Raw genomic sequence first — 20,078 nt, 5'->3', positions numbered from 1 at the left:
CACTAAACTTCTCAAAGTTAAATCTTTCTTAAAACAACAACAACAACAAAGTGACATCATCTTAGGCATTAAAGAGGCTGAAGGTCTATTGTATTAGATAAAATAAACATGTCCATTGAAATGAGAGCAAAATTATTTTTTAAATTGTGAAACATGGCAAATTCCAGAAAGAATTGAGGTAAACTGAAAGGATTTCTGGCAACAAGTCGTTGTTGGGCATCCAATCTCTGAATGTTTCCTCTTGAGATAGAGGATGGTCTTTTAATAACAAAAGTGTGACTTTCATACCCACTCAAACTTTCTGTTTCCCAGCTTCCGGGTCCTCTCCTGCAAGAGTCCCATCCAAAGAAAAGGAGGGAGGGAGCAGGCTATTTGAGCAACCTTTCCAAAACTGATTTAAAGGTATAAGGAAGAAATGGTCCTATGGCTTACACTCCTGAAGTGTTTACCATTTGGTGCAGTACTTTTCTCAAGGCTGATTTCACTTCCTTGTTCCTCAGTGTGTAAATCAAGGGATTCAGGGAAGGGGTAACAATATTATTCAACACCTGAATCACAGAATCCATCCAAGGAGTGGATGCAGGTCTGAGATAGATGAGGACCACAGGCCCATAGAACAAGAGGATGGAGGTCAGGTGGGCACTGCAGGTGGAGAAGACTCGGCGCCTCCCCTCTAATGAGCGGATTTTCAATATGGAGAAAACAATACGAATGTATGAAGTGAGAATGAGCAGGAAACATAAAAGAGCCACAATGCCAACATTGGTGAAACTCACCATCTGGGCTAAGGAGGTATCTGCACAAGCCAGGGGCAATACTACTGGGATATCACAAAAGAAATAATTTACCTCATTTGGACCACAGTAGGGTAACTTGAAGATGAGAAATGTAAGCACAGATGCATGCAGACAACCCCCCAACCAGGTACCCATGGTCAGGACAGTACACACCCTTTGGTTCATAATAACTGTATACCTCAGTGGGTGACAGATGGCTGCAAAGCGGTCATATGCCATCACGGTATAAAGGAAACACTCAGTGCAGCCCAGAAAATGGTAAAAGAATAGTTGGGATGCACAGCCCTGGAAAGAGATGGTATGACTGTATCCCATGAGGTAAAGCAACATTTTAGGGGAACTTACTGAAGGAAAAAATATGTCAAACACAGATAAATTTGTGAGGAAGAAATACATGGGGGTGTGAAGCTGGGAAGAAGATATGATGGCTGTGAGGATGAGCAGATTCCCCAGGAGGGTGAGGAGGTAGAATGTCAGAAACAGGATAAAGAGCTCAGTCTCCAGCCCCTTAGTATGGGGTATTCCTATCAGAATGAATTTGATCACTACTGTGTGATTCTTCAACTCCCAAGGGAGATCTATCCTGGGACAAGTAAAAAAAAATAATAATAACCAGATAGAATATTATAAGTAGCAGAGTAAGAGACTTTCAGAAATCTAAATTTGGAAACTAAATTCAGAAGTTATCTGGTCCAACCCATATCTGAACAGGAAACCCCTGTACGACATCATTGATGCCACTCCTGATAATCCCACCTCTGCTTGTAGACCTCCAACAGTTAAGAACCTACTATTGGGAGGGGGTCAGTAGCTAGGTGGGTAGAGCACCAGCCCTGGATTCAGGAGGACCTGAGTTCGAATCCAGCCTCAGACACTTGGCACTCAGTAACTATGTGACCCTGGGCAAGTCACTTAACCCTCATTGCCCTGGGAAAAAAAAGAACCTATTATTCTCCAAGACAACCCATTCTACTTTTTGATTCCTTGAATTGTGAGAAGAAATATTATAAATTATAAATTATCAAAATCTATGTGCAATCTCTACTCATTGCTCCTAGCTATACCTTTTTGTCAAACAGATACATTTTCTTATTAGAAAATAAACTTCTTGAAACAAGAACTATCTTTGATTTTGTATTTGTATCCCTATCACTTAGCACAGTGCTTGAAATTTAGCAAATGCTTAATGAATGCTTTGTATTCATTCATCTTTGTGAGGAAGGGAAACTTCTCAGCCTACCTAAAAATCACCTGAGGTTCTTGCTCCCTTCCAGGCCCTGCTCTCAAATAATCAGTTCAGTTTATGTTCAATGAACTCACTTATATGAGAAAATATGCTGTTGGGGGAATAAATGTTAAGAAAGCCAGTTCTGATCTAATAATCTGTCCTGGGGTGTGTTAAAAGCTAAGAAATGAAAAGGCTACATCCAATTCTAGGCTTACTAAAGACAGCTTAGCCTACCTACCTGTAGAGTTTATGACATGGACAGTGATCAGGCATCAGTTGGCTGCTCAATGAGCAACAGTAAACCTGAACTTCTCAGAAGAATCTTAAAAAAAAAAAACTCGACTCATACAAATGAGGTCTTTGAAGAAACTTAGAGCTGAATCGCTTAGACAAGATACACATGTCATCAACTAAAATCTAAAGCTATTAAATTGTTTTAAAGTTTCATAGTTTCTGGACTATGATAATATGAACTAAGTTTCTGCTATACATAGAAGAGGGAATGAATCAAAGAGAAAGTTGTGCTCAGGGCCCCCAAAAGTTCATAAAATACCATAGTATCATAGATATGAGGCTAGAAGTGACCTTAAACCATTTAGTTCAACACTTTCATTTTACAAATGAGAAGGCTGAGGTTAATGGAGATTAAATGTTTTATCCAAGGTCATACCACCAGTAAATGTCAGAGGAAAGATTTGAACCCAGTTTCTCTGATTCTAGAATCAGTGCCCTTCCCCCTGTACCATATAAGTTTCCTTTGGAGCCTCCCTTGTCTCTTTTGCTGTAAGCAGGCTGCAGCCACTGAAAGCCACAGGTATGGGACAGGTCCAAGTCTTCAAGAAACTACAGCACTGGATAAATGTCTATTAAGTAGAACTAGCAACCTGTTTCTGTACCAGTTTCCCCCCTCTCCTAGAATTTGGAGTCAAAGGATACTTTATCTAAATCAATTATTAGAAAAAGTTGTAAAATTTGTGTCTTCGGGAAAAAAAATCAGATTTCAATTCAACATAAGTAAAATTTTAGCAACTAAATTATTGTCTAATAATAATCGGTACTAAAATATCTAATCTAATAATCAGTAATAAAAGGAAGTACCCAGTAAGTTGTAAGCTCCCCATCAAGGAAGATATTCAAGGAGAGCTTAAATGACTGTCTAAGAAAACACTTTTGCAATGACTGGTTTAGTACCCTTGACTACTTCCATCTTTCACACTGTGGCTAAGGCTTCTCAGCATCATTTTAAAGCTTAACCCTGCACAAAGTACTATGACTAATGTCCAGAAGCAAGGAAATATAGTGACCCATAGATCAGCTTAACTAATTCAAGTGACTTAGAATTAAGTCAGTCTAATTGCTAGTCTACCTGTAACCTTGGACTTGACTCTAGCAATTGGGTCCCCTCCTTGTCCAAGGTGGTTCCCCAACTTTGTACCCTGGTTTCTCAAATTGCATCTATTTTGTTCCCTTGGACTCATGTCTCTGTTTCATAGCCCACCAGGGTCTTGTGTTGATCTCACTTTATCTCCTAGCAACTGGAGCTTTAACCACAGTCCTACAGCTGAGACCTTTATTGTTACCCTCTACTTGGTCTCCATTTTTGCCAGCTTCCTAGATTTGTACCTCCTAGTTGTTATGAAATTACTCTGATACTTGGCTTTGCCTGCCTATTGTCCTCCCTTAGACATCCCTCTCTTTTTTTTTTTTTGCAGGGCAATGGGATTTAAGTGACTTGCCCAGGGTCACACAGCTAGTATGTGTCAAGTGTCTGAGACTGGATTTGAACTCAGGTACTCCTGAATCCAGGGCCAGTGCTTTATCCACTGCGCCACCTAGCTGCCCCCCATCCCTGTCTTTTTAGACCATTCTCCCTTGATTCTTTAGCCATCTGTTCAGACATCTTTCAGGTAACCACTGCTTGGATCTTTTCACTTGACTGTTCTGCTCCATATTTTTTGATTGGATTTGTGATTTAACAAGGACAATACTGATTGGCACTTTCTCTGTAACTTATAGTCTTTGAGAGATACCTGAAACACTGAGAAGTTATTTGTCCATCATACAACCAAGGTCTTTAAGAGTTTGAGGACAGTTCTCTATCCATGATAGTTTACTGCCTCTCCTACTCCATTTTTCTTTTTTAGTGAGACAGTTGGGGTTAAGTGACTTGCCCAGGGTCACACAGCTAGTAAGTGTTAAGTGTCTGAGGCCAGATTTGAACTCAGGTACTCCTGAATTCAGGGCTGGTGCTTTTAACCACTGCGCCTTCTAGCTGCCCCTCCTACTCCATTTTTAATGATCAGAGTCACCAAGCCTAAGTACTGGTATCTGTAAGGGATGACAGAATAGGGATAATCTCTAACATCTCTTTCTAAAGTCTATGAATTTCAATTATTTCTAAAATCCTATTAATTTATATTAATAAAAAATAAATAAATAAATTTATATTAATAGTTAACCCTCAAAGAGATATTTGCACTTGAAGCCTTCATTGTAATTATATAACCCCTTCCCAGTTAAAGGAAATTCTGCATCTCTAAGAAGTTGGCAGAAAAATCTGGATGACTAGCATCTTTTCCAAAAGTCTCTAGTATCATGTTTCATAAATGGTGGTCATTCTCTCTATAGTAAATCCTATGGGGGATGGGGCATATTATCTACTCTCCTAGGAATTCTCCTTTATTCCTAAGCCCCTCCTTTATTTCTCTTTCTGGTATGGTCATTCCAGGGGGCAGAAACATGGAAGTCAAATAACAAGATGAGGGTAAAGTGAATAAAACACCACCTCTGTAGTCAAAAAACCTGGGTTCAAATCCTGCCTTTGACACCAAACCTTTCTAGTTTTAAACAAGTAATTTAACTTTCCCCAGTACTGTTTTTTCCTCTGTAAAATAAGGGTATTGTGCTAGGTGGCCCCTAAGGTTCTCCCCAGTTATAGATCAGGTTCCCCATGATATAAGAACATAGTGACTTGTACACAACTAGAGGTTCATTTAATAAATTTCATCAATTAATGAGTCCATGATTTCCCCTTCTCTGGTGTGTGGGAGGCAGGGGAGAAGGGGATGAACAGAAAGGAAGAAAAAGAAGTAAAAAAAAGAGAGAGAAAGTAGTCTTAGACACTTACATGGCTAAGTTAGTTTGAGAGAAAATTTTTCTGTGCCTTCTGCAAGTTTTCCAAAATAAAAAATGAAAGCCTAGTCAAAAGTTCCTTTTGCTAAGGTGCCATGGAGAAGGGATCCATTAAAATTCTCCTCCTTTGTGAGAGATAGTAAAATTGAACCACACAGATCTGGCTGTGTGGTTTTCCCTTGCAGTAATTTCTATTCAGACTCTAAGAACCTTAATATCCCTACATATAGAGGAGCTTTAATGGCCTTGATCTCCCTTTGGAATCCATTGCCTGCTAGGCTTCTGAATCTTTAGGGAGCCTGATGAACAGAGGGACCAATTTACTCAATGTCTCTTCTTTCATTTTTAATAGTATTTTCCCTCAATTATATATAAAGACAATTTTAACATTAATTTTTACAAGATTTGTAGTTCTGAATTTTTCTCCCTTCCTCCCTCTCTTCCCCTATTACTAAAAGAGTATGCAATTTAATATTAGTTATATGTGTTCAATCATGTAAAACATATTTCCAGGGCAGCTAGATGGTACAGTGGATAGAGCACCGGCCCTGGAGTTAGGAGGACCTGAGTTCAAATCCGGCCTCAGACACTTAACACTTACTAGCTGTGCGACCCTGGGCAAGTCACTTAACCCCAATTGCCTCACTAAAAAAAAAAAAAGGACTGCTACAAATATTTTGGCATATATAGGTCCTTCCCCCCCTTTTTATAATACTATGCTCATGTAGTAATGCTTAGTAGTGGTATTGCTGGATCAAAAGGTATACACATTTTGGTTGCCCTTTGGGCATAGTTCTGAATTGCTTTCCAAAATGGTTGGATCAGTTCACAGCTCTACCAACAATGCATTAGTGTTCCAATTTTCCCACATCCTCTACAACATTTATCATTTCCTTTTTTCCCATCATATTGGCCAATCTGATAGGTGTAAGATGATACCTGCATTGTTTTAATTTGAATTTCTCTAATCAAAAGTGATTTAGAGCATTTCTTCATATGACTATAGATACCTTTGATTTCTTCATCTGAAAACTGCCTGTTCATATCCTTTGACCATTTATCAATAAAGAAATGGTTTGTTTACTTATAAATTTAACTCAATTCTCTATTCAAGAAATGAGGCCTTTATCAGAGACACTTGCTATAAAGGTTGTTTCCCAGCTTTCTGCTTTCCTTCTAATTTTGATTGCATTTGTTTTGTTAATTTAATATAATCAAAATTATCTATTTTACATTTCATACTTCTCTCTGTGGTGTTTAAAATTTAGTGTGGTCACCTTATTCCTGTCCCAAATATAGGGGAAATTAGCTGGGATTTGCAATATATTTGTTACTTATAAATTAGAAGCTTTAGCACCACTTTGGGGGCATTAAGCATTTATTAAAGCATACCAAGTATTAGTAAAAAGAGAACACTTGGGTCAGAAAGTTAAGAAAAGGCCTATCTAACCTAGAGGTCCAGCCTGGCCTGGTTCTTCCTCAAGTCCTCCACCTTGAGCCTATTCAAAACCCAAACTGAGAGTGGAAGCTTCCTCTGCAACCCGAGGAGAGGCAGTTCTTACACACTGCTTCAAGCTAATTGCCTAGCATCACCCAAATCCACTGCTTCCCTGGACTTGAGGGTGGTCCTGTGTTGAGGTCAGAGTCTACACCCCAATGAGATCCAGCATCTCAGGTAGTTGTGGTTTCAATCAAGTCAACTTCAAGTGAGTCAATCAGCAGAGTCAGTCAATCCAATGAATACAAATCAATCCCCTGGAGCTGGGGCCTTTGGGAAGTCTTCCAGCCCATCCCCATTTCAGATAAGGCTTGTGAATGTTTATTTTTTTTTCTTATTTTGAATTTTTTTTCCAAATTACATGTAAAGATATTTTTTTAGTTCCAATTTTTTCTCCTATTCTCCCTTCCCTCCCCAAACAGAAATGTTACTTTACCCATGAAAATTTCAAAGAGCTTCCTTATTTGGATAATTTTTCTCAAAGATTTTCTATAGTTTTTGTTTTCTGTCTGTATAATATAGTTATTATAAATATTTTTTCTTTATTCACTACTTGATTATAAGCTCCACAGTGACCATGTTTTACCTAAGAATTTAATCTCCTTGAGCTCCATGTTCAGTGCTCTACACACAGTGGGTAGTTAATAAATGTTATTAATTTAACTTAATTTGTGCATTCTCTACAGAGAAAGAAGTTGGTGAGAACTGAGAAGTTAGAGAAAAGATTCTAGACCATTTGAGATATGAGATGATGAAAGAGAATTGGCAGAGCTAATAATCATATGAAATATGTAAGTGGAATTAAAGAAACATCAAATGCCTATAAATAGGGGCAGCTAGGTGGCACAGTGGATAGAGCACCGGCCCTGGAGTCAGGAGGACCTGAGTTCAAATCCGGATTCGGATACTTAACACTTACTAGCTGTGTGACCCTGGGTAAGTCACTTGACCCCAATTGCCTCACTTAAAACAAACAAACAAACAAACAAAAAAGCCTATAAATACATGTTTAAAACAGTGAATGGCATATAGTAAACACTTAACAAATGTTTTTATACTATTTCATGTATAGTTCTTGACAAAAACTGCTGACTTCAACTTCATATTTTGGTTGGATGGCTGAAATATGGTTATGATCAAATAAATCTTATTCAAAATGAACACATTATATTTAAAGGTAATATATATTAAGCCTTGTGTATTAAAAATATTTTTTTGTAGGGGCAGCTAGGTGGCACAGTGGATAGAGCACCGGCCCTGGATTCAGGAGGACCTGAGTTCAAATCCGGCCTCAGACACTTAACACTTACTAGCTGTGTGACCCTGGGCAAGTCACTTAACCCCAACTGCCTCACCACCACCACCACCACCACCAAATATATATATATATATATATATATATATATATATATATATATATATATATATATTTGTGAGGAAATATATCAGGTATATAGGGGAAGCATGGAAAAGGAGTATTTGAGTAGCCATTAATGGAGGAAGAAATAGATATGATCTGGTAGGAATATTTTATAGACCACCTGAACCAGAAGTTGGAAATGGATGATGAGATTAGGAAACAGATCAGAAATCTTCCACAGAGCTTTCAGTCCAATAGTAATGAGGGACTTCCATTAGAAGGCCAGCAATTGAAAGTCTCTCTATGACCCAAATAGATTGATTTGTGTTAATAAGTTTATACTTCAAAATGTTATGGGAGGGGGGCAGCTAAGTGGTGCAGTGGATAGAGCACCGGCTCTGAAGTCAGGAGGAGCTGAGTTCAAATCCAGCCTCAGGCACTTAACACTTACTAGTTGTGTGACCCTAGGCAAGTCACTTAACCCCAACTGCCTCACCAAAAAAAAAAAAAAATTTTATGGGAGGATTATGGGCCCCGGTTACCCCAGAAGTTGTCTGGGGAGGTCAAGGAACTTTTTTCCTTGAAACCCCAGAAGTTTTCCCCTGAAATCAAGGAGGCCTCTCTTTGTCCTTGAGCTCAACCAAGGACAGACACACCCAAAAGAGATAAGCAGCACCAGATTGAATTGAGCAAACTCCAGGACCACCACCCTACATTCCAGCCCTCCTCACCACCTGGATGAGGTAATCCTGTTGGGCATGGCTACACCAGGAGAAGACCCAGGACCCAGTGGGATAGGGTTAATGCCCATCACCAGATTGCTCATGACCATCAAACTACTCCAGCCCACCACCAGACGACCCCCAACCCATCACCCAATAAGGGACATTTTTACCCACGCTATCTTAGCCCTATAAAAGGGTATTCCCCAAGCTAGTCAAGGAGGAAAGCATTTTTTTTTCCTAAAATCTTCCTCCTGGCTAGTTTCTCTTGTGCCCCAATAAACCTGTTCTTTTATTCCTAAATAGGACTTGAGAGTGTAATTCTTTACAGAGGAATCCTAAGGACCCACATGCTTTCTCCCCTTATCAAAAAGATGAAAGTGAAGGGGGAAACTGTCACTCCATACACAATTCTATTTGTAAGGAAAAATAAATGAAATCTTAAGGAATCTTAAGATAAAGTAACTACTACATCTTAGTGGTTTTGATAGGAAAGAAATTAGCCAAGCATAGGCAAGCATACACCTTTGACTATGGGAAACCAGATTTCAAAGAGTTAACAGAAAGATGCTGTGGCCTGAAATATATAGGAGATAAACTACAATAGAGGAATGGAATGCTCTGAAGAATCAAATTCTAACACAAACTACTACATTAGCCCTGAGAGAAATTGTTATTAATAACCAATGTCTTGGGGAGATTCAGATTTCCCCCTTTTTCCATTATTCTCATTTCAAGGCCAACTCTCTGAAAGTTGAGTTAAACTTCTCCTCTATTTGACCCCACCCAATTTTACAAGTAATCTCTAATCTAGGGTGAATTCTATTCAGTCAGTCTTGGGTAGAGATAGAAACTTTTGTATAAATTGTCCAAGGTAGGGAGTGGTCTGGGTATAGGGATAGTCTCTCTCAGAGAGCAACATGATGTCACTTTCAGCCCCTCTCTGGAGGGTGCTCACATCTCTTGGTAATTAATTGTTAGTTAATCAGAGTTGGCTGCACCCTTGTGAAAACTCCCCTTCCAGTGGGGATATTGTTTAACCTTCATTCTCAAAGAGCACCATGACATTCAGTTATGTAATGACTGACACTGAATTGGATTTAAGTGGGGAAGGGCTGTGCAAGGTCACCAACCTCATTCTCATCTACAGAACAATCTAGGTTGCAGGGGCAAGACAGATATCAGCACAAATGGAGATGGCTCTAGATATTTTAAAGCAATTGGAGTTAAGGTCAAGATCACACAGGTAGTAAGTATCTGAGAGGAAATTTTAACTCGGGTCCTCTCAACTCCAGAGCTTTCCTGAGGGTTGTTATTTTCAGGATACAAAGACATTATTTGCCTGTTAAAATGCTCCTCCCTCGTCCAACTATGTAGCTGTGGGAAGCCAAGTTTTCTTCCTAAACTGCAACCAAGGGGGCAGCTAAGGTGCATAGTGGATAAAGCACCAGCCCTGGATTCAGGAGGACCTGAGTTCAAATCCAGCCTCAGACATTTGACACTCACTAGCTGTGTGACCCAGTGTGGGCAAGTCACACTGACCCACCAAAAAAAATAAAATAAAATAAACTGCAACCAAAACAAATCATACTAGATTGAAAGCAGAAGCTGACATGAGAATCCAGCTGTTATGGGGGAAATTGGTATGTGAGATTTGGGGTCCTGAGGAATTCCTCTTTAAAGAATTACACCCCCCCAAAAAAAAAAAAGAATTATACCCTCTCACACACAAATCCAATTAGAATAAAATAATAACATTTTATTTAGGTCCTGGAGTTGACTCAGTCCCGATTGGGTGCCACTTCTCTCTTCAGGTGTGTCTATCCTTTGGTTTAGCTTCTCAAGAAGGAGTTCCCCCAGAAAACTTCTGAGGTACCCCAGGCCCATAACATTCCCTACTTCTCTATATGTCAGGAAAAAGGGGCAAAGATTCTTCTTCTGTAACTTCTTCAAACTGAGTAGGGTCGAAGAAACGTCGGGGGGGGGGGGGGCAGGAGGACTTGGGAGGGAAGGAGGGGAGGGTGCTAGTCTGGAATAAGTAACAGTATGGTTCAATCTGAAGTCAAAATCCACAGTTCTTTTTTCTGGATGTGGAGAACATTTTCCATCATGAGGTGTGGGTTTTGGTTTTGGGGGGGGGGGGTGTTTTGGGTTTGTTTTGGTTTTTTGTTTGTTTTTTGCAGGGCAATGAGGGTTAAGTGACTTGCTCAAGGTCACACAGATAGTAAGTGTCAAGTGTCTGAGGCCAGATTTGAACTCAGGTTCTCCTAAATCCAGGGCCCGTGCTTTATCCACTGTGCCGCCTAGCTGCCCCCCTCATGGGTTCTTTAGAATTGTTTTGGATCATTGTATTGCTGAGAATAGCTAAGTCTATCACAGTTGATCATCACACAATGTTGCTGTTACTGTGTAAAATGTTATCCTGGTTCTGCTCACTTCACTCAGCAACAGTCCACTTAAGTCTTTCCAGGTTTTTCTGAAATCTGCCTGCTCATCATTTCTTATAGCACAATAGTATTCCATTACATTCATATACCACAACTTGTTCATCCATTCCCAGATCAATGAGCATTTCCTCAATTTCCAATTCTTTGCCACCACAAACAGAGCTGTTATAAATATTTTTGTATATATGGGTCCTTTTCCATTTTTTATGATCTCTTTGGGATACAGACCTAGCAGTGGTAATACTGAGTCAAAGGATATATACAGTCCCATAGCCCTTTGGACATAGCTCCAAGCCAATTCTACTTTTTAAGGAATTCTCCTCAGTGAATTTTTGGGCCTCTTTTTACTATTTGTTCTTTAAGGTATTGTTTTGTTCAGTATATTTTGTGCTTCCTTTATGAAGTTGTTGATCTTTCTCATGATTTTCTTGCATCTCTTTCATTTCTCTTCCCAATTTTTTCTCTACCTCTCTTACTTGATTTTTAAAATCCTTTTTGAGCTCTTCCACAGCCTGAGACCAATTCACTTTTTTTTTTCTTTGAGACTTTGGATGTAGCAGTTTTGACTTTTTTGTCTTCTTAGTTTGTGTTTTGATCTTCCCCATCACCATAGTGACTTTTTTTTTCTGAACAATGGACTTTATTTAATCATTTATGCATTTACAGCTGGAACTCTGGGAATTCAAAATTAACATCTTTTCCTGTCAGCTTCTTATAAACGCCAGAAAATATTTCTACCTTGTTTTCCACATTGTTCTGCTGTGCTTTATCCAAATGGACCTTTATGAGTCTGCTGCCATCTAGTTTCACACTGATTCTCCTGCCAACAATTTCACTTGGAAAGACAAGGTCTTCAAGGATTGCATCATGCACAGCAGTCAGAGTACGGCTCCTGGGACGCTTTTGCTTATTTTTTGTACGGCTTTTTCTTGTTGGCTTAGGAAGAAGTCTCCTCTGAGCAATAAAGACCACATATTTGCCACTAAACTTTTTCTCCAATTCACAAACTAGTCGTACTTGGATCTTCTAAAAAGATTTTAGCTGAGGAACTGGAATAAAAATGATGATAGCTTTTCTGCCACCACCAACTTCAATTTCCTTAGCTTCTGTGATATTCAGCTCTCTTAATTGAGCCTTTAAGTCAGAGTTCATCTCCAACTCCAATAGAGCCTGTGAAATGCCAGACTCAAACTCGTCTGGCTTCTTGCCATTGGGCTTCATGATCTTGGCGCTGGAGCTGAACATGGCACCGCCTCACTGAGCGCCAGGCTAGGAAGAGCCATAGTGACTTTCTATAGTCAAGATTTTTTCCTGCTACTTACTCATTTTCCTAACCTATTTCTTGACTTTTAACTTTATGCTAAAGTGGGGTTCTGCTTCTAGAGTGGAGGAGGCACTGTCTTAAGCTTTGGGGTTTTGGTGCAACTGTTTTCAGAGATAATTCTTGAGTCCTATAAGTTGATGGTTCTTCTGATGATATGATCTACAGAGAGGTGTGTTTACTGCTCTCCTGGTCTGTGCTCTGGTCTAGGTGCAACCACAAGCATTCTTTTCAGCCCCGGAACTGTGACCAGGGTCTTAGCTCCCCTGTAGCTGCAAGCTCTGGTGTGCTAGTGCCCCTCCTTGCCCTAGGACTGAGACTCAGGACTTCAACCCAGATCCAAGAAGGGAGAATGCCACAGAGTTCTTCCCCCAAGTGGCAGTAAAGGGACCCTTGTAATTTCCTTCTGACCAGTTATCTGACCTTCTTATAGTCTGTGGGCTGAGAGGTGTGGAAACTGCTACTGCCACCACTGATTCAGTTGTCCCCCAAAGCCTACTGCAGATTTGCTGGGCCACAGCCTGCACTGGAATGTGCTCCACTCTCACCCCAGTGCAACAGACCTTTCTGACTAACCTTCTAATTTGTCTTGGGCTGGGAAATTATTTCATACCCATCCTTTTGTGGCTCCTCCCACTTCAGAACTTGTCTTGAGGCAATATTTAACATCTTTTTGAGGGGTTTGGGGGAGAACTCAGGCTAGTCCCTGACTTCTTTGATATCTTGTCATTGCTCCCTCTCCATATCCCCTATCTCACCAGCTTGTCTAATTCTAACTTGGCCATGTGGATCATGTTTTGCATGCTTCCTTTGGCTTCCCCTCCCATCTCAACTGGTTTCTCAGCTCTGTGTCAGTCATCTCATCCACCAGAGAACTAGACCTGTCCACATCCACCTTAGATCTCCCATGTTTAAGTCCTGTCACTCTCCTTGTTCATTCTGACCAGCCTGCTGCTGCATAAAGCCAGGCATATCTGTATTCCTGCCCTTTAACCTTGGCTGAGATTTCTCACATTCATTGTTCACATGGCCTGGTTTGACCTCATCTACCCTCTGCCTTGGTAGGAATGTCCTAGGGACTCTGATGGTCAAGCTGAGATGAAGTTGGTCTTCCCTGGGAAATACCTATTCAAAGAACTCTCTGTATTCCAAACATGCACCAGGCTGCTAGCTTCATTATCTCCTCCCTTCTCTTCCATACTTCCCACATACACTGTTTTTGCCACTTGGAATGGCTGTCTTATGGAAAGGAGATTTGACTTAGTCTGGTACAGAATGCAAGAAACATCAACAAGGAAATGCACAAACACACTCCAATTTGCAACCACCAATGGAATTGACGATTCCAATTATACCAGCTCCTACTCATGGGTTCTGATCCAGTGAAAAGGTCTCTCCTATGTCTCCCTTCTGTTTACAAGGCAAGCCCCATCCTCCTCCATGTCTAAGCACCAGAGTCGCAAATGAGAAGAATAGGGATCTCCAGTCAAACACAGGAGACAAAGTTTAATTACAGAGTGTTCAATATATATACAAAGAGATAAAATGTAGCTGGTCAGTGTGTCCATCCAGGGGAACAAACTCAAACAATGTAACATTAGAACTTTCACAATGATGAATACAGGAACAAAATATTCTTTATGGGGAATGGCTACTTTTAACTGAAATACATTGTTAATGCATTCTATTTGATTTATATGTTTGTTACTTTATGTATCCTGGCTAGAGCCTTGGAGTCACATTGCATGTCTTCCAGCTGATGACCCCAAAGTCATTGCTCAGGTACAGTAATCATGCTATATTTTGTTAACCCGTTCCAATCTAGTCCCTATGCCTAAGAGGATTTTCAAATATTTCTAGAAACCCAACAGTTAGAAACCACCGAGTTAGTTCTAGAAAAGCAATTTCCCAACCATCATTCTGACAGATTTATAGATGACACTGAAAGGGAAGCTGGTATTCCAGGACAGAAAGACAGTTGTTGTAATACCGGTGACAAAACTGCTCTAGTTGATGCTGGAAAGAAGGAACATATTTTGGCCAGCGAATGTCCCTGGCTGCTTGGTCAAGCCTGATTCTGCTGGCCTTTTGGCTATAGCATCACTGGCTGAATTTCCCATGGGCATTCCCAAATAGACAGAGACATTTTCCTCACTCATACTGGATACCGAGTTGTTCTGGATACAAGATTGTATGGGAATCACTCATGTGTTTGGCCATCAGTTAAGTAAAGACCCGAACTTTCTGGAATGAAAGTGAAATGGTGACTATGAGGTGTGCTCACTAACTGTTTCAAGCATCAAAGAAAATGACTGAAGAATGTAGAAGATTGTCTGCAAAGGCCAGGCATTCTATCCCCCTGTCACACAGGTACAGTGTTTATATCTAACAAGGTGACCAGGCTTCCCCCACACACACACACCTTGTAATTTACTTATGTACACAATAAAGACTTCTCCTGCATGGTCTCTGTAGCTAGAATACTTCCTGGTTATTGTCATTTAATAATTGTGGCTAACTGTGACGGGCTGCTTGGCAACCAGAATGACATAATTCATCCTCTTTAACTTTCCTAGGGAAATTAGACACAATAGTCTCAAAAACCCAGTTGTCAGCATTATACTTATTGATGGAGGAGGCTAAAAAGGGTTAACAGATAACCTATCAATTATAGCTAAAAAGGGTTAACAGATAAACTGAGGCTTGATTCCTTATTATTACCTAAAAGAGTTAACAGAGAAACTAAGGTTTGTGTTCTTGCAGTAATGAGAGGGTTTGTCTCTATCAACCCTCACCATCAACAGAAACTGTAACTAGGGACCATTAACCATTAATATCCATTAATATTCCTAAATGACAGGGCATCTAGAAATCAGACCTTAAGTAAAGAAATATCATAAACACAGAGACCCTCTGGCTCTGACAAGTCTAAGCATGTCTTTATGAACATGCACAGAAAAGATCCAATATGTCCTTAGGTTCACTTTGTACTGATTGGAATGACGCCACCTGCTGGAGACTTACTGTAGAAAAGCTCCACCTTGAAGTGAAGGTCTTTGAGGGCAAGACCAGGAGTCTTTTCTTGGGCGTCAGGAAGTGACATTTGCTGGTGGGAGGAAGAAGGGGGGAGCCTGAGGCTCTGACTGGGGCTCTTTCCTGAGGACACTGGTAGAGAGCGGAGCTAGAAATGTGCTCTCCCTTTAATAGATGAATGTAGGCCTTTCTCTCTCTTTACCAAATTTTTATTCTCCTTAATAAATGCTTAAAAGTCTAACTCTTGCTAAAGTTTATAAGTTATTGGTGACCACTCATTAGATATTTTAGACAGTTTAGCTAGAATTTTAGCCTTAACAACTTGATGACATGTAAATTCCAAAAACACAACTCCAAGGAAAAAGACAACCTCCGGGGTTGTCTTAGGACCCCAGGAAGTCCAAATTAGGATAAAGCCTCCCATGTACCTCCTTATGGAGGATATTAAGATAATGAGGAGATAACCTACTTTTTCTCACTATAACTATAACCATTTCCATCTCCCAAATTAAGACACTTATTTCCTTGGTGTCTCCCTGTAGCCTCACAGTATTTTAATAAAACTTGGGAAACTGAGTCACTGAATCTTATAATTCTTTGGGATGACTCATGATTAATTAAATCCACCCCTACATCACTTATGAATATAAGCAATTCAATTTGTCTAAAATGTTAATTAAGTCTAGGTTACCACAAGTAAACTCTAGTATAAAGGCAGTGAGTGAGGAAGCAAAATGGATAGCATGCCAGGTCTGGAGTCTGGAAGACCTCCATTTAAATCCAGCCTCAGACACTTAACAGCTGGGTAACCCTGAGCAAGTCACTTAACCCTGTTTTACCTCAGTTTTCTCATGTGTAAAAGGAGCTGGATAAGAAATAGCAGACCTCTCCAGTATCTTTGCCAAGAAAACCCCAAGAGGGATCACAAAGAGAATAAGGCATGACTGAAAAAGACTATATAAGAACAGCAACAAAACTCTGGTTATGGATATCTGGGTTTCTGTTACTGAGAAAAATATTAGGTCCAATCTTTTATTCACCTAATGTTTCAGTGAAACGGGTAGCTTGGATCACGTTACATTTTTTACAGGGATAAATCAAGAAATACCTGGTGGTATTGAAAAGGGTGATATGAAATCTAAAGAAGTAAATATCGCAGACGAAAAATTCAATTATAAACTAGATCACAAAAGAACATTATGGCACACACTGCATGTAGATGGCTAAAGAGATCTAATAGCTTCTCATTATGAGCTTCGCAAGAGCTGATGGCTGAATACTGACAAATTCCCGTTCTCTACTGGAAGTCTATGTCGGAGTTCAGTCCAAGTTCTGCTGATCCGCCAATAGATGGCGGTCTCCAGCAGGCAGGCGTGGTGGGTTACGGCATTAGGGGCAGACCGTTATGCAGATGAGGAGACCTCTGTGGACATTTTTCTCTAAGCGGTTAGTTTGTATGGAAAAGGTGGATTTTGAGCGTGGGCCGGGCTAGGCGGGTTGATAGGAGTTGAAGCGCTTGGGGGTGTGCGTGTTTTGTGTGTGTGGAGAGTGTGTGGTTGACTTGTGGGATCGTCGTGTGTTAAGTGTGTGTGAGTGTGTAGGGGGTTGTGGAGCGTGTGGCTTGTAAACATACTTACCTGGCAGGCGTGATTCCATGATCACGAAGGTGGTTTCCCCAGGGCGAGGCTTATCCATTGCACTCCGGATGGGCTGACCCCTGAGATTTCCCCAAATGCGGGAAGCTCGACTGCAAAATTTGTGGTAGTGGGGGACTGCGTTCGCGATCTCCCTTGATGTAAGGTTTTCAAAAAAGTATTTATCAATTTATGTTCCTAAGATGCTGCAGTCTGCTGAGTTTAGTGGCAGAATGTTTAAATATCTCCCAATGATCCTTTAACTGCCCGAGGTAATTCTGGGTAGTTAAGTACCAGTTTTTGGTTTCTAATTAAATACATTCTTTTCAATTAACAAAAAAAATTTTTTTTTTAATTTTCTCTCCCTATCGCCTTTTACTGCTGGGTAAACAAAACCCGTTCTAATAAGGGAAGCATGATAAAACACCAGCCCTGGATTCAGGAGGACCTGAGTTCAAATCCAGCCTCAAACACTTGACACTTACTAACTGTGTGACCCTGGGCAAGTCACTTAACCCTCATTGTCCCACCAAAAAGAAAAAAAATCATTCTCCAAGAAGTATGAACAGACAGGCAAAACAAAATGCCTCATTGACCACAACAAAATACCAAAACCAAAACACGCAACAACTCTCATTCTGCAACCTGAATACATCCATCACCTCTGTTAGAAGAAGGGAAGCTAACAGTAACTTGAAAAAAAATTTTGAAACAGAGGCAAGAGTAATGTAAGTTGGGGGTGATGATTGGCTGACTGATGATTATTGGATGAAGATGATTGATGAGGAGGAAGATTGATGAGGATTGATTTGGGGGGGGGTGCATCAATTGGGGTTAAGTGACTTGCCCAGGGTCACACAGCTAGTAATTGTTAAGTGTCTGAGGCCGGATTTGAACTCAGGTCCTCCTAAATCCAGGGCTGGTGCTCTATCCACTGTGCCACCTAGCTGCCCCAATGAGGATTGATTGAGGGTGATGATGAGGATGGATGGGTGATGATGATGACTAAAGTATGCTACTTACTTTGCTGGGCTATTGTGAAGAAAATTCTGTGTCAGGTATAAGATACTATATAAATATTATCCATTACTGTTGTTGCAATAATCAACCTCATGGATTTATTATAAGGAAATCTAAGGCTATGATAGGTTTAATTAAAAGAGATAATCAGGGAAACTCCATCATGTTAAAAGATACCAAAGATAATGAAGTAAGAGGCAGCTAGGTGGTGCAGTGGATAGAGCACCGGCCCTGGAGTCAAGAGTACCTGAGTTCAAATCCAGTCTCAGACACTTAACACTTACTAGCTGTGTGACCCTGGGCAAGTCACTTAACCCCAATTGCCTCACTAAAAAAAAAAAAAAAAAAGATAATGAAGTAATATCAATACTAAACATATATGCACCAAATGCTATGGAATCCAAAGTTATGAAGGAAAAAGTAAATGAAGTACAGGGGGAAATGGATAACAAATTATAACAATAGAGGACTTCAACCTTCCCCTCTCAGAACTGGAGAAATCTAACCCAAAAATAAGAAAAAAGTCAAGGAGATGAATAGAATCTTACACAAGCTAGTATAATGGACATCTGGAAAGAATTAAACAGGAATAAAAAAAGAATATGCCTTTTCTCAGCAATACATAGCTCATTTACCAAAACTGACCACATATTAGGGCATAAGTACCTTATAGTCAAATGCAGAAAAGCAGAAATATTAAATGTATCCTTTTCAGATCACAGGGCAATAAAAATCACGTTTAATAAAGGATGGATTAAAAATTAATTAAAGACTAATAACCTAATCTTAAAGGAGTGATTGAATCAAAGAAGAAAACATAGAAACAATAAATAATTTTATTAAAGAGAATTATAATAATGGGATAGCATACCAAAACTTATGGAATGCAATAAAAGCAGCAATCAGAGGGAAATTTATATCTCTAAATGCTTACGTCAAAAAATAGAGGAAGGTTAACCCCCATTGCCTGCAAAAAAAAAAAATAGAGGAAGGGCAGATCAATGAATAGGATATACAATTTTTTAAAACAGAAAAATAACAAATTTAAATCCTCAATTAAATATCAAATTGGACATTCTGAAAATTAAAGATGACATTAATATAATTGAATGTAAGAAACCTATTGAATTAAAAAATAACTGAGTTAGTTTTGTGAAAAAATAAACCATTGGTTAACATAATTTTTTATATTTTTTAATTTAATGTAATTTTATCATAAAAGTATTTTATTATTTTCCAGTTACATGTAAAGATAGTTAACATTAGTTTTCATAAGATTTTTAGTTCCAAATTTTTCTCCCTCCTTCCTTTCCCTCCCACCTCCCCAAGACAGAAAGCAATCTGATACAGGTTATATATGTACAATCACATTAAACATATTTCTGCATTAGTCATGTTGTAAAAGAAGAATCAGAACACAAGGGAAAAACCTCAAAAAAGAAAAAAAAAGTAGAAACAGTATGGTTCAATCTGCATTCAGAATCCACAATTCTTTTTTCTGGATGTGAAGAACATTTTCCATCATGAGTTCTTTGAAATTGTCTTGGGTCATTGCACTGCTGAGAAGAGCCAATTCTATCACAGTTGATCATCACACAATGTTGCTGTTATTGTGTACAATGTTCTCCTGGTTCTGCTCACTTCACTCAGCATCAGTCCACTTAAGTCTTTCTAGGTTTTTCTGAAATCTTCTATGCTCATCATTTCTTACAGCACAATAGTATTTCATTACATTCATATACCACAATTTGTTCAGCCATTCTCCAATTAATGGTTAATATTATTTTTAAAAAAGAGAAAAGAAAACCAAGTCACTAGTATCAAAAATTAAAAAGTGGAGTATAACACTAATGAATATGAAATCAAAACAATTATTTAATTATTTG

The 20,078-nt window shown here is 39.4% G+C and overlaps 1 protein-coding gene, 1 non-coding gene and 1 pseudogene across 2 annotated transcripts; 1 reads left to right on the top strand and 2 right to left on the bottom strand.

Annotated features, from left to right (window-relative positions):
• Positions 1–428: 428 nt before the first annotated feature.
• Positions 429–1,526, bottom strand: LOC122747689 (putative olfactory receptor 10D4). Its single transcript, XM_043993575.1, has 2 exons — positions 1,522–1,526; positions 429–1,380 (listed from the first exon to the last, which is right to left on the bottom strand). Exons 1-2 carry the CDS (start codon positions 1,524–1,526, stop codon positions 429–431), a joined length of 957 nt encoding a protein of 318 aa, XP_043849510.1.
• Positions 1,527–11,844: 10,318 nt separating this feature from the next.
• Positions 11,845–12,444, bottom strand: LOC122749731 (annotated as a pseudogene).
• A 4,723-nt stretch (positions 12,445–17,167) lies between these two features.
• LOC122752268 lies at positions 17,168–17,331 on the top strand. The gene has a single exon (XR_006356044.1). It is a non-coding gene; the product is annotated as a U1 spliceosomal RNA (small nuclear RNA).
• The last annotated feature ends 2,747 nt before the right edge of the window (positions 17,332–20,078 follow it).

Source organism: Dromiciops gliroides, chromosome 3, assembly GCF_019393635.1.
Source record: "Dromiciops gliroides isolate mDroGli1 chromosome 3, mDroGli1.pri, whole genome shotgun sequence".
Classification (NCBI taxonomy): domain Eukaryota; kingdom Metazoa; phylum Chordata; class Mammalia; order Microbiotheria; family Microbiotheriidae; genus Dromiciops; species Dromiciops gliroides.
Note: the sequence above shows the minus strand (reverse complement) of the source record. Positions and strands in the feature narration are given on the sequence as shown.